Source organism: Drosophila ficusphila, unplaced genomic scaffold (genome assembly GCF_018152265.1).
Source record: "Drosophila ficusphila isolate 14025-0441.05 unplaced genomic scaffold, ASM1815226v1 contig_198, whole genome shotgun sequence".
NCBI lineage: Eukaryota > Metazoa > Arthropoda > Insecta > Diptera > Drosophilidae > Drosophila > Drosophila ficusphila.
The window spans coordinates 5053788-5068527 of NW_025064092.1; the positions used below are offsets into that span (position 1 = coordinate 5053788).

At 51.1% G+C, this 14740-nt stretch overlaps 2 protein-coding genes across 3 annotated transcripts; one reads left to right on the top strand and one right to left on the bottom strand.

Annotated features, from left to right (window-relative positions):
- Positions 1 to 83: 83 nt before the first annotated feature.
- Positions 84 to 14470, bottom strand: LOC108087586 (pneumococcal serine-rich repeat protein). 2 transcript variants are annotated; one of them, XM_017185017.2, is made up of 6 exons: positions 14091 to 14470; positions 13014 to 13619; positions 11671 to 12946; positions 2059 to 7524; positions 578 to 829; positions 84 to 514 (listed from the first exon to the last, which is right to left on the bottom strand). In XM_017185017.2, the coding sequence occupies exons 1-6, from the start codon at positions 14094 to 14096 to the stop codon at positions 324 to 326; spliced, it is 7797 nt and encodes a 2598-aa protein (XP_017040506.1). In that variant the 5' UTR covers positions 14097 to 14470; the 3' UTR covers positions 84 to 323. The 2 variants fall into 2 exon arrangements, with proteins under 2 accessions (XP_017040506.1, XP_017040507.1); XM_017185018.2 differs by lacking the exons at positions 11671 to 12946; positions 13014 to 13619; positions 14091 to 14470 and adding an exon at positions 7707 to 7722.
- LOC108087587 (sulfite oxidase, mitochondrial) lies at positions 8987 to 11341 on the top strand. Its single transcript, XM_017185019.2, is given in 3 exon segments — positions 8987 to 9543; positions 9546 to 10340; positions 10410 to 11341. Coding segments are annotated over 3 exon segments (1713 nt in total). The 5' UTR covers positions 8987 to 9440; the 3' UTR covers positions 11225 to 11341.
- Positions 14471 to 14740: the final 270 nt, after the last annotated feature.

Genomic DNA, 14740 nt, shown 5'->3' on the forward strand with positions numbered 1-14740 from the left:
GTTCTTATAGAGTTTGAAATTCAATCATCAAATATAAATAAAGAAATGTTCTTTTGAAATTGTTCTCAATGAACTGATCAAAGTATGGTAAATAAAATGCGTTTTTATTCTTAGAGATACATACATCTTATGAAATGTATTTATACAGATACTGTCCTTAGCCTATAGAAAAAAGTAACACTTCGTAGATTTACAAATTACGCTCAAAGTATTCCTAGATCAACCGATCTTCACATGTTGTTTTTATTTTTTCGGGGGCTTTAAAGTCACTTGAAGCTGCTGCTTTCCCCGTTCGATGGCGAGGCAGGCGAGTCCCATTCGAGCTAGGCACAAACCTTGCCCTGCTGCTGGCTCTGCAGCTGCTGCTGCTTCTTCTCCCGCTCCCGACGACGCAGCTTCTTGCGCCGGCGATCGATGACGCTCAGCTCACCCTTGATGGTGTTGTAGGCCTTGCGCAGGTCCTGGATCTGCTTGCGCAGGATCGTGATGCACTCATCGGAACTGAGCGCAGGATCTGGAAGACAAAGGGGTATCCTTTAGAGTACGAACATTGGAAGCAACTTAAGGATGCACTCACCCAATTCTACGAGGAAGTTGTACGGACATGGACGCACTCCCGACTGGACGCCCTGCTGCAGTTGCGTCTGCTGCTGTTGCAGCAGTTGCTGTTGTTGCTGCTGCTGTTGCTGTTGTTGCTGCTGCTGCTGCTGTTGCTGCCCGTTTCCTTGGGGCAACAGTTGCTGGCGGGCACTTTGTCGCTGCTGCTGCTGCTGCTGTCCTCCCGCCGTTGGCGCTATGTTGTCCGAGTTGTCGTCCGTATCGGAGCCAGCTGGAAATATTAAATACAAGTTTGTTTGAATAAATATGTCTTTGTATATTCTACTTTAAATTATTAAAGGAAATGGTTAAAAACAGGGACTGTAACGGTTATAATTAAAAAAGCAAAAAATTACAAAATAAAAGTTATTTCTTAATTTTTACGAAAAAATTGATTTTTAATACTTAAAATTAATTTTAATAATAAAAAATTAGTAATAATTATTAAGAATCAATTTTTATATAAAAATTACGCAATAACTTTTATTTTCAATTTTTATTATATAAATTGAAAAATAAAAATTATTCGATAACTTTTATTTTAAAAATTGAAAATAAAGATTGAATCTATATATATATCTAATATATCTTTTGATCCGTAGAAGCCAGATCCAATGTGTATGTATATATATGAACTACACATCAATACCTTTCAGATGGTATATAATAAGTATGTATATATATATAGATTCAATCTTTATTTTCAATTTTTAAAATAAAAGTTATTGAATAATTTTTATTTTTCAATTTATATAATAAAAATTGAAAATAAAAGTTATTGCGTAATTTTTATATAAAAATTGATACTTAATAATTATTACTAATTTTTTATTATTAAAATTAGTTTTAAGTATTAAAAATCAATTTTTTTCGTAAAAATTGAAAAAAAAAACATTTATCTTGTTTTTGAATTCGCCATGAAAATTTAACTTATGACAATTTTTTCCAATTTTTTTGGAGACTGTTTTGGGCTTCAATTTTTTTAAACTCATAATAATTATTTGCGGTCCCTGGTTAAAAACAAATAGGTGAACATCTATTCCTTTGCAGTCCTTACTTTTATGGGTGGTTATTAAAAAACAATTTACAACTTATTCATGACTCAAATTTACCCACCAAAAAGGGACTAGGTGAGCCATACATTTTTAATTGATATTACTAAAAACTATTATCATTTTTCTGAACAATAAAGCTTTTACGATTTTTTGTTCATTGAATTTAACGTGCGAATTTAACCCCTTGTTCCTCCTTCTCTTTAAATACTAATGCTGTTTTAACCAGTTCCGTTTCGAGACATTTATGTTTATACTATATGCCTAGAAGGCTGTTGCAATTAAGAATTCCAATATTGTTAAATAAAAAAATGAATAAAAAATAATAATCATTGCTGCCACGAAAACTTATTTTAAAGATATCAAATACGTATGCAGAAGTACACCCCGAAGTGAACTAGAACCTCACCTGTGGTCGCGGCGTTCTTCTGGCTGCGCATTCCGGACACCTGGCGCCGCCTCTTCGTGTAGGTGAGGAATTGATTGGTGATCGCCGTGGCGGTCATCACCAGCGGCTTGCGGGTTCGCTTCCGCTTGTTCAGCGCACCCAATCCCGTGGCGTCGTCGTGCTCCAGCTCGGCGTTCTTCTTGCCCTCCTCGCCACTCTCATCCTGGCTGGCCGAGTCCGGTGAGCTGTTCGATGCCGAGGGATTGACCTCCGCTGACTTTCCAGCCTGCTGCTGCTGTTGCTGCGGCTGCCCAGCTTGACCTGGATGATGTGGATGCGATTGCTGCTGTTGCTGGTGCTGCTGGTGAACCACTGCAGTGGCGCCTGGAGGCGGCGTATCTGGCGGGAGCGGGGTTATGCCCACCATGGCCAAGGAGGAGCCAACGGCGGCGGGCAGCTGCTCAGTGCCGCCGTAATTGGGAGCCGGACTGCCTGGTATCGTCTCCTCGCACAGCAGGTTGATCGACTCGTTGTGGGGATCACTGATCAGAGGCGAACTGGCCGCCGGTGCCACCACATTGAACAGCTCCTTGCCGACGGCGTGCATCACGAATGGACGCGCCACCACTGGCGAGGTGCTGCTGTTGGGAGCCTCTCCCATTTCCGCATCCAGTATGTAGCTTGCAGCACTGCTGGTGGGCAGCTGTGGCGCCTGCTGCTGTGACTGCCTGTAGTTGGAGATGACAGTGGGTGCTCCGGCTCCTGCTCCTCCGGCTGTTGCTATAACACCTCCTGTAGCTGCCACTGCTGCTCCGCCGGGAACTGCTCCTCCGGCCACTCCTGTGTAGGCCTTCAGCAGCAGGCCACCCACCTCGCCCACCTTTGGCGCCGTGAGGAACGCCTTGGGTGAGATCAGCACGGGTGCCGGCGAACTGGGCGTGGATCCCGGACTCTGGCGCATTGCAGCGGCGGAGGCGACCATTAGAGCGGGCGTGGCCACCACCACCGAGGCGGGGATCTCGGGCAGCACGATGGGAATGCCAAAGGAGCTGATGCCCTTCCCCTGACCACCGCCGGCAGTCACCAGCTCCTCCGTCGGTGGCTGCTGCTGCTGTTGCAGTTTGGCAAGCGGTGGCGGTTGGGTGACCGCCGATATCTTGCCAGCAAAGGAGCTGCCCTCCGAGGGTTTAATGGGAATAGGTGCCTGGATTCCGGGCAACGCCTTGCCACCCAGTTCCAGTTTAACTGGTGCGGACACCGGTGGTGTGCTGCTGCTCGTGGTGGTGCCCTCCGTCTCCGCGGTGATCGCCGTCGCCATGGTGGCCGTGGTGGTCTGACCCTCGTCGTGTCCCGAGCCCGGACTCTTCTGCTCACCCGTCGTGGTGGTGGTGGTGTGCTCCTCGGCAATCACGTCCTCGATGACCAGACGCTGCTCGGAATCGGTGCTGTCCATGGACTCATCGGAGAAGCCACCGGCTCCCGCGGTCGCCGTCGAGTTCGGAGTGTGGGCAGCGGGCGGTGTGCCCGCCGTGGAGCTGGCCAGCGAGAGAGCTCCGCCCACCGGCGTCTTCCGCTGCTGGATGGCGCACTCCAGCTTCTGGATGGTCTCGCTCAGCTCGCTGTTCTTCGCCGGTAGCGATGACTCCAGAATGGACTTCGTTTCGGGACTACTGGTCGCCGGTCCAGGTCGATAGAGTTCGCCCAGCAGCGGACCCGTTTGAATCTTGAGTGGTTCGCCCAGTAGCTTCAGTGTGTCCAGCTTGATGGCACTGCTGCCGAGCTCCAATAGCTTCGCTGGCGTTGCGCTCGCACTGCCCACTGGCTCCTCGCCGGAAGGCGTCGCCTTTGTAGCTCCTTCCACCGCAACAACCGCTGGCTGGGAATGCGATTGCGATTGCGATGGCGCTGGCCTGCTCTTGCTGTTCTCCACTTCCTCCTTCTTCTGGCTAATCGCCTTCAGCACCTTGTCGGCAATGGAGCTGGTCTTCTGCTCGTAGCTGCCCGCATCCAGATCGAAGGGCCCCGCCGCTCCGGCCAGAAGGATCTTGACGTTCTCCAGCTTCTCCAGCTTGTTGTCCTTCGACTCGCCGGAACTGTAGCCACTGCCCTCGTTCGAGGTGCTCAGCTCGAAAACGTTGCGGGTTTCGATGAAGGGACTGCCCACGATGTGCGGCGCCGGTGGCTGTTTCCCAGCATTGACTGCCTGCGGGGGAGTGCTCAACTTGGGAGAGGCCAGCACCGAATTGGAGCCCGTGGGCGGAGTGCTTGGACAACTCAGTGCGGCTGCCGAGGCAGTTGGCGTAATCACTGGCGTTCCTGGCGAAGCAATCGAGCTTGGTGGCGGTGGAGGAGGTGGTTGGGGAGTCGTCGGTGGCTGCAGGGCGTCCGTGAGGGCTCGCGTGGTTTCCTGGACGGTCTGTGCCAGCTCCTCGTTGAGTGCCGTGATGTTCAGATTGAAGCTGGGCGACTTGCGGAGGGCATCGAATGGCGTGGCATGGTGAGGAGCCAGCTGACTGGAAGTGGAGGCGATGGCGGTGGAGAGCAGCGAGTGGCCGCCGCTCGAGGTTGGGGTACTGGCGGAGGATCCTCCTCCCGCTCCCACTCCACTGGTGGATCCAGCTCCTCCCGGTGGCGTGTGCATCTTCACTGGATTGCCAGCCGAGGGAGTTAGTTGACCTGCCGGCTGGAGCACCTTCAAACTGGGCGGCGTCAGCTGTTGGCTCTTCTGGTCCGCTGGCTGCTGCACTTGCTCCTTGTCCAGCTTGTAGATCTTCGGTTTCTCCAAGCCAAGCGGTGGCTCCTTCAAGGGAGAACCACGCTTCTTGGCCTTGGCAGCCGTCAAGCCACCGGAACCCGTTGCTAACCCACTGTAGCCACCAGCACGTTCGTGTCCAGGAGTCGCCGGTGCCAGCTGGTGCTGCTCCAGACTCTGCTGCATGGCGCTCGCTTTGAGTGCCAGCTTCCTGGCCGAGGAACTAACTGCCACTGGAACGGCCGAAGGAGCACTTGCCATTGCCACTCCACCGGATGTGGCGGCTCCTCCTCCTGGTGTGGGCATCACCGCTGTGATCACCGAGGCGGTTCCCGCTCCAACTGCGCCTGCTGCCGAACCAGGTGCTCCCGCTGCCACAGCTCCTCCAACGGAGGCCATCGGCGAGATGCGCTTCTCGAACTCGAAGGGTTCCGTGTCCTTGAACTCGTAGACATCCGAGGAGAGCAGCTTGCGCATACTGATGCCAGATCCCGCTCCTGCTGCTCCTCCTCCTCCTGCTGCTCCTCCTCCGCTGCTGCTGCTGTACTTCGATTCCTTAGTGGCAGCAACTGATCCAAGCTGCGTGGCATTCCCCGGCTGAGAGGAGGCCACTGGAGCCGATGTGGCAGTGGCTCCTGGAACAGTGCCGCTGCTGATCTCCAGCTTGCTCATGTCTGGCAAGGATCGCGTCGCCGAGCTGGAACTCGCGCCCGAGGCGGTGGAGCAGAAGGAGCTGGACGAGGAGGAGGACGACGAGGGTGAGCAGGCGGCTGGCAGTTCCACCTTTAAGCTGGCCACCGGTTCGGCGAACTTCTTCGATTCCTGCTGGCTGGCCAGCAAAGTGCCCGCTCCAGTGGCTCCTCCCGATTGCTTTTTGAGCAACTCCGCCTTCTTGGGCGGAGCATGCTGCTCCGTTGACTTCTTGCCGCCAATCGTGAGTGGTTTCTCCACAATCACCGATGTGTACTTCGCTGTGGTGGAGCCTCCTCCTGCTGTGGAGGAACCACCTGCTTGGCCAGCTGAGGCATTTCCGAATCTCGCTGGCGCAATCAAAGTGGTGGGCTTGATGTCCGCTCCCGAGAGGAAGGGCTTGCTCTTGAGCTCCTCCTCCTTGGGCTCCGTTTTGGGCTCCACTTTGAGTGACTCCTCCTTCACCTCCCGTTTCGTCACCGATTCGTGATGGGATTTGGAGGCACTGGCTGCTGATTCCTTCTTGGCTGCTCCTGATCCCGAGCCCTTTCCCTGCTTGCGGTAATCGGAGGACTGCGAATCCTCATCCACGTACGACTCCGTCTCCGATGAGAGCTCCGTGGAGCTGCTCTTGTTGGACTCCATTTTGGGCTCCTTCTTGATGTCCTGCGTGGTTGGTTCATCCAGGGACTCCTTCTTTGCCACGCCCTCCTTTATCTCGTTGGAGGCGGCGTTCGTTAGCAGCTTCGGCTGGAATCCCTTCAGCTCGGAGCGAATCTCGCTGAGATCGTAGTCGCGTCCCTTGGCGGAGGCGGCGCCACTGCTCATGGCGCGACTCCCACCAGCTCGAGATCCCCGCACTGTGGCATTCTGCTGGTGCTGCTGCTGCTTGGAGGAAGCGGATCTGGTTGGTGGCTCTTCCTCCTCCTCTTCCTCGGAATCATCGCTGGCATCGCGGACGGCGGGAGCCGTCGAGGATGCCCTGCTGGCCACTCGTCCTCCCTTTCCCGGTGGCGGCGCCTTGCCCGCCTGCTGCCGGGTCTCCTTGGCGCTCTGGCGCTTGGGCCGACGCACTGGCTCATCGGAGTCCGAATCCGATTCGGAGGCCATCGAGGCATCGGAGACGCGACGTGGCGTGGTGGCTCCCGGCACGATGCGCATGGGACGCTTCTTTATCTGCTGCTGTTGCTGCTGCTGCTGCAGTTGCGGCTGCGAGGCAGCCGGCGACTTGGTGCGCCCGGAGTGGGCAGCCACCACGGATGAGGGCGTGGTGGAGCGCGGCGGCATGGAGTCACTGCGTCCGCGTCCTCGCTTCGCTCCACCACCTGTGGTCGGCGTTTTCACCACGGTCGAGAGAAGGGAGGGAGTGGAGCTGGAACTGGAACCTCCTCCCAGGGATCCTGGTTGCGAGGGAGCTCCTCCTGGTCCCGACGAATTTCCAGCTGAAGGTGGCATTTTGGAGCCGTTATCCTTGGCTCCAGGAGGCAGGGAACCCGGTCCCGAATTGGAACCACCACCTCCTCCCCCTCCTCCTCCGCCGCCGCCTCCTCCTCCTCCACTCCCACTGTTTGCACTGCTGGTGCTAATGGTACGCGTCTTCTGCTTGGAACCCTTGGTCAGGTTCTCGGCAATCCGCTCGCGGGGCACCCACTCATCGTAGCGGTTGTTCCAGCCGGTGTAGTGGACCAGGTACATGGGCACTCCGCGCTGCACGCTGATCTCGATCACCTTCGCCTCGTAGGTGCTGCCATGCGAGCTGGGCGACTTCTTCTCGTGGTAGTTCACCTTCAGCTTGTCCCCGATCCCGACCACGAAGTCACCCGTGTCGATCTTCTCCACGCTGATCTTCTCCTTCTTGCGCTTCCCACTGCCCGCCTGCTTCTCCTCCTTATCCTTCTCCTTGTCTTTGTCCTTGTCCTTGTCCTTCTCCTTGTCCGCCTGCTTGCTCCGCTGGTGCTTCTCCTTCTTCCCAGTCGTCGTCGGCTGGGCAGCAGAGGCGGTGGCTGGAGCGGATGACCCTGCGCCAGACGAGGGCGGTGCAGCCACTAAAAGGAGAAGGGGATAATCAGTTGGGGTTTTTAATTATTTGGAAAATATATATATATATTACTGAGATCATAACCATGTTCTGAAGATTTTTTTACTTTCCCTAATAATAAAAATAATGATGATTTTTTTATGTTCATTCCTTAACTTATAATAATATTTGTACTTAAGATTTTCTTACTTTCCTGAACCTATTTATAATATGCGGAAGGATCTATTTTCTGCGAAAATACAGCACTTCTTTGAATACAAAAAAAAAATAGTAACCAAATATTTAGATGGCATTTTAAATAACACATTTGTTTCTATTTTATCCTTATTGTGAAGCGAAAATTCATCAACATTTTGTGGTTCATTGATCTATGAATCTGCAATAAAAGCTTAAAAAATATATAGTTTGTGGGAAAGTACAGAACTCAACGAATTGGAATCGCGAAATACAAAACAATCTTACTATATCGTACACAAATCTTTACCTATTTTTATTTTTATTTATTATTGAATGTATTTGTATTAATTTCTTATCAATTATTAATTGCACTCAATTATAAATTAACACACAACGCCAAAACAATAAACACAACCTCTGCGAATTACAAAACTTTATAAATAAACATTTTTGAGGCATCTATGCAGATTGAAAAGAGAAGAAAATATGGGAAGGAAATCTGCGTTTAAAGACAACAAATAACTAAACAACATAAAAGCATTATCTGTGTATATTGCTTTATTGTTGATATATCTACATAATACACGGAAATGTCTTTGATTAAAAGGCATTTTGAAAAGCTCTCCCAGTTGGAAAGAGAGGTCTCGATGATTAATTGATTAAACCCAAACAAAAACTCATAACAAACAGGTGGGTATCAAGTGAAAAGTGTATTTATAAAGTATCTAAACAACCACTAGCATTCTACGATCCGCTTGTTTTCAATATCTATCTATAGAGATATAAACACAACATCGAATCAGAGGGAGATAGCAGATAATTTCTCCTCTTGTAAAAAAAAACTACAGACACAATAACATAAAAAAAAAGCAACAAGTGCTTTGGTCAAAGCTCTTTATTTACAAACTGGAGTTTTTGTGCGAGCTTAGTAGCTTTATTATCTTGCATTTTTAATTAATTACTCTTAGCCGACTCTTTTTGTTGAAGTATCGATACTAGTATCGATACTTGCGGGTGTTATAGTCGCGTGAATTTACTTTGTGCGTACTCAAAAAATGAGGAAAGCAAGTGGAATCTTGTACACCCTTGCAGTTTGAATATAAATTAAGAAATTAATTTGATTTAGTTTTTCGGTTGGAGTTACAGTCTGCACTTCCGCCAAAAAGTGGGTTCGAATAATTTTTAGAAATTCAGTTAATAATAATTAATAAGGTTAATAAGTGGTAAAACGTTTTAAAAGTAATATTAAAGAACTTTTGAAAAACCATTAAAAGGCCGGTTTAAAAACCTCTATTTATCAGGTGATCTTATCCAGAAAGGAGCATAACCCCATCGAATAAGGATTATAATGCGTAATAAATTCCCGACAGAATGATGAAACCCTTTTGAAGGGTATGAAAACAAACCGCGAACAGGGTTGTCAAGCCACCGAAGTATCGCCTGGCAAGGAACACAGTCTGCGTTTTCGGTTGTCAACAAGCAGATGGTAAACAGCCGAATTAGCGCCTTCCCAGATTGCTTATCAACAAAACCAACAACTGACGCTGTTCTTGGGGGGCAGAGGCTGAAGGGGCCAATGTCGCCAGTGGGCAAACACAAGACATATCATCGAATCACCACATAAATCACGAATCAAAACAGAGATTCGCGGCAGCAACGCGAGGGAAAACTTGAGATTGGTTTGGACTTCCTCTGCGGAATCGGGTGTTCTTCTTTGCCGGCGTTCGCTCTGTCGGTTACATAATCATGCGCTGGCTGAGGCGCAGCTGGGTGGGACTGCTCCACCATCAGAGGCAGCGGCACCATCGTCTTCTGGTCACCACCACTGGAGCAGGGAGCAATGGCGATCGGGGGAGGAGCAACACAAGTGGAGCTCCCCGGGCAGCAGAGCGGAGCAGTGGCTCTATGCCGCCTTTTGGGCAGGTGGCCTGACCCTCGGCTACCACTGGTTGACCCACAGGAACCGCCAAGTGCTGCTCGAGGAGCAGAAGAGCCCAGCCGCCAGCGAAGAGGAGCAGGAGGCACTGGCTCGCAGTTGGCACGTGACCCTGCGAAAGGAGCTGCCCACCTACAAAGCGGACCAGGTGGAGCAGCACAACAGTCCCGAGAACCGGATATGGGTCACCTACGGTCTGGGTGTCTACGATGTGACCGACTTTGCCGAGAATCACCCGGGCGGCGATAAGATCCTCATGGCCGCCGGCAGTGCCATCGATCCATTTTGGGCCATCTACCAGCAGCACAATACCACGGAGGTGCTGGAGCTCCTCGAGGGATTTCGCATTGGCAATCTGGAGGGCGAACTGGTGGCCAGTGTGGACGATGAACTGGGCTCGCCCTGGTCCCAGGAACCCCAACGCCACGCCCTGCTCAAGCCCGCCTCCAAGAGGCCCTTCAATGCGGAGCCACCAATCGGAATGCTGGCCGAGAAGTTCTACACGCCGAACGAACTCTTCTACGTGCGCAACCATCTGCCAGTGCCGGTGATCGATCCCGAGGACTACGAGCTGGAGATCGAGGGCGGCGGCAAGGAGCGGTCCCTCAGTCTGGCGGGGATCAAGGCCCTTCCGAAGCACTCCGTTACAGCGGCCATCATGTGCGGTGGCAACCGCCGGTCGGAGATGACAAAAGTGAAAGCCGTAAAGGGTGAATATCGAACTAATAAAACTCTTCGATCTCTTCTCAATCTAATCTGTAATCCAATCCAACCTTTAGGTCTTTCCTGGGGTGCTGGCGCCGTGGGCAATGCCAAGTGGTCGGGTGCTCGCCTGTGCGATCTTCTCCGAGAACAGGGCGTCCAACCGGACGAGTCGAAACATGTGATTTTCGAAGGCGCCGATCTGGATCCCACATCCCATCCCTATGGAGCGTCTATACCCCTGTCCAAGGCTCTGGATCCCCGTGGCGATGTCATCCTCGCCTACGAGATGAACGACGAGCCGCTGAGCAGGGACCATGGCTATCCCATCCGGGTGATTGTGCCCGGCACAGTGGGCGCCCGCAATGTCAAGTGGCTGACGAGGATCGTAGTGGCGGAGCGGGAGTCCGATTCGCATTGGCAGCAGAACGACTACAAGGGCTTCAGTCCCAGCACCGACTGGGACACCGTGGACTTCAGCAAGTCGGACGCGATCCAGTCCATGCCGGTGACCTCCGCCATTTGCACACCGCAGCCGGGATCGCGAGTAAAAGTGGACGACGAGGAGGGACACATTGTTGTGAGGGGCTATGCGTGGAGTGGCGGCGGCAGGAAGATAGTGCGGGTGGACCTGACCAATGACGAGGGTGTCAGCTGGCACGTGGCCGAATTGGAGCAGGAGGACAACCCAGATGGACGCCACTACGGCTGGTCCCTCTGGACCGCTCGACTTCCCGTTTCCGAGGCGCAAAGGCAAGCCGGCGACGTGGAAATCTGGGCCAAGGCCGTCGACTCCGCGTACAACGTTCAGCCGGAGAAGTTCGAGCACATCTGGAACCTGCGTGGCGTCTTGGCCAATGCCTATCACAAGGTCAAGGTGAAGATTGTCTGAAGAGAAGCGAATTTCTTGCAGGAACTCAAGAAACGGGAAGGATCCAATAGGTTTATGGAGCATCGAAATTGAGATTGTCTAAATGCGAATGAATAAATAATATATATAAAAAACAAATGCTTACTTTCAACAATCGCTGAGCTTCTCTAAATAAGGAAAATTAGCTCGAGTAAAAAGAACTCAAATAGAGAAATAATTTTAGCATATAACTCAATAAAACAGATGGAAAATAAAGACTTATGGTCTGACAAGCAATCTTTAGCTTGTATGCGATTGAAGAGTGGAGGATTGAGAACAAGATTCTAACTGATTTTAAGCTTGACCTAAACCAATTGTTTTAAATAGTTAAAAGGAAAAGGGAGAATAGAAAATGGTGTTATGAAAACCATTTACCGATTCCAACTAACCCTGCAGGCTGCAGCTAATGTTAATCCAATTAAACTCACCCGCTGGAGAGGCATCTCGACTGCGCTGCAACTCCGCCGAGTTCGCTTTGCTGGAGGCGGAGGCACTGCTACCCGAACTGATGTTCGTCTCCTTCTCCGAACTGTGCCTGGTGGAAGCGGCCGCCGCAGCCGCTGCCTTGATCTTGGCCAGCGGCAGATCCGCCTCGGTATCCTTGCTGCTACCAGCTGTCGAAGCATTGGCGGCCGAACCACCGAAAGTGGCTGCTGCTGATGCGGAGGCAGCTGCCGCGGAGGTTGCGGCTGAAGTTGCTGATGCGGTGGCAGATGAGCCACTGGCTACGGATCCGCCAGCTGCAGACGCCGAAGAGGAGCTTGGAGCTGCCGTGGACTTCTCCTCGTACTTCTCCACCAAACTCTTAACCTTGCCCTGCTGATTGCTGGCCGCTGATCCCTTCCGCTGCTTCTTGGGCGGCTCCACCACCACGCTGGACTCGCTGGTGTTGCCCGACTCCTCGGCTGCCGACTGCGAGGCGGTGGATATGGCTCTGGCCGGCGTGGCCGAAGATGCTGCCGCAGCTGTTGACGCTGATGCGGAACTCGAAGTTGAAGCCGCTGCGTTGGTTTGATTGGGTTGCGCCAGCTTGCTGATTGTCTCCGTTTTGGTGGTCTCCATCGGTTTCGGCGAGGCCACCGAATTGGCTCGCACCAGGCTGCGCCCCTTGCTGCGGTTGGAGTTGCGTGAGGTCATCAGCATGGAGCAGCCCAGCTTGCGGTGAAAGTCGCCGTACGGCTGCAGGAACTTTTTGTACGCCTGCTTCACCAGATTCATCACGCTCACCGTGCACGGCGTGAATCCCAACCGCATGGCAATGAGCTTCCACTGATTCTGCGTGGTCACACGGTTGTAGCCGCCGCGCTTCTGCACCGCACGGAAGAGCCGATAGAGATCCACATCCCGACTCTGGATGGAGGGCACCTTGTTGAGCGGCGTGCCGCGATCGTCCATGTACTTGTACAGCTGCGCCACAAAGCGATCCTTCTCCTCGTGCGGCTCGTCGTCGGAGGAATCGGAGTCGATCTCGCCCTCGTCATCACTCGAGATGTTCGAGAGGCCGAACAGCGAGTCCCTGTCCCAGTGGGCCGGCAGTATGCTGCTGTCCAGGAACTCGAGGGCCGCCTGCACAGCAGGCACATCCTGTTTGCTGGCCACCTCGCGCGTGAACTCGGTGGCCTCCTTTTTGGGCACCGTGTAGTAGCGGCCGTCCTTGAACGAGCGCACCAGGTACTCGTCCTTCACGCGAATGCGCACAGTGGCCTAAAAGATCAAGCAAACATTGTATGCTTAGGAGATTCTTCTTGGTTTGTAATCGTAGTGGACTAACCTGAGCGGTGGGCGCCACCACGAGAGCGGGGAACCACTTCTCCTTGTCCTTCTTCTTTGATTCCGTCTCCACGCAGACCACCTTGCCGATGTTCTCCTCCTTTTCGTTGACCACCTCCTTGGCATCGCTTTCGTCGTCGTCCTCGGAACTGTCCTCGTTTAAGTGGCCACGACGCCTGCCCCGCCGTCCGCCCACCACGGGATTGCCAAAGTGCTCCGGATGGGTCAGCGGTAGCTGGTCCAGCGTTTCGCTTTCATTGAAATGGCGACCGCTTTTCAGGCACAAGGCCGTTCGCCTCAGCGTTGTGATGTCGCCGTCGTCGAAGACCACCGTGTACTGCGAGCAGTCCTGAATCTTGGCGATGGTCGCCTCCACGATCTCCTTGCGATCCGGATGACGCACCTCCACCTGGGCACCCACACGCAACTGGCCCGTCGGCGCCTTGATCGCATCATCGGCAACGATGCCGGAGCCGAGTCCCTGCTTGTAGGCCACCTTCACCTTGATGTTGCGCACCACCTTGCTGACCTTCGCCTCGCAGAAGGCGCCCTTGTACTTGGCGCTCACCTCCGTGCCCACGGGTAGCGATGGCGGGTCGTCCATTTGCTGGAAGGTAGAGAATGGTTCGGTTACTTGGGGTGTTTTCTAGAAGGATGGTAAGTTCTTGCTGTTTTATAAATATAAAGAATTGCCAGCTATTGAAAATGTTAATTTTTTTAGTATGAATCACCTTCATCTTGTTTTTTCTTTGGTTATTTATTTCAATGATTAAGCTAAGTAACTTGCTTCTCATGTAGAAACAAAATGTTAAGTCACTTTGGCAAATTTGAAAAAGATTTCAATGCTTGCTGAAAACAGTTTTCTTTATTAAATAAAATTCTAGAAACAACTGAAGTTGCGAAATACTAATTTTCGGAAAATTAGGTAACATTGAAGTATTATATTTATTTTGCATTAGAATTATGCGCGGTTATAAAATATATCACGACATTCCTGGTTTGCTCCCAATAAATGGGACAAAAACTAAGTGCAATCGACTGGCATTTGAGATGGTTTGTTTTGTTTGTATTTGCTCACCTGCATCTTAATCTTGATGTATTTCTATTTCGGGGTCAAGTGCAAGCTATACTCTCACTTGCTATAGCTGAACATCCTGTCCAGCTGTTGATTTAACTCTTATTTTCCTTGTTTTTAACTTTTGTTTATCAAATGGAGTGCAGCGTTGCCGTTCTTCTTCTTCCTGCGCTGCTGTACCACCCACAAGGAGGAAATATTTTACTGCACTCCGCCTCTCCGCAGGACGCACTGCAGCAGTTCCGGGAATCTGGTGTCCTCGCTTTTATGTTCACTTTGTGCAGTGCATTTACCAGTTTAATGTCCGTGGAACCGCATTAATTCCCACAAAACTCCTTTAGTTTACGTTTTTGGCGCATGAAATTTTCGCTAGAGACGGCCGACTATCGATAACAATTATCGGTAAATGCATGGACAGTGTTACCGTACTCGGAGTAAAGAAAATATACTAGATAGTAACCTCACTCATAGATGGCGCTTTTACAAACTCAAATTTTTAACGGTTTTTTAAATTTTCTCAAACGTTAGAAACTAAGAATATTATCAATATAGAAGATAAAATATTCAACATGCTAATTTCCAATTTAAAAATAAAATATCTTGTTATTATAATAATAACTACGTTGTTAAGTCAAGTAACTTGAGTTTTATAT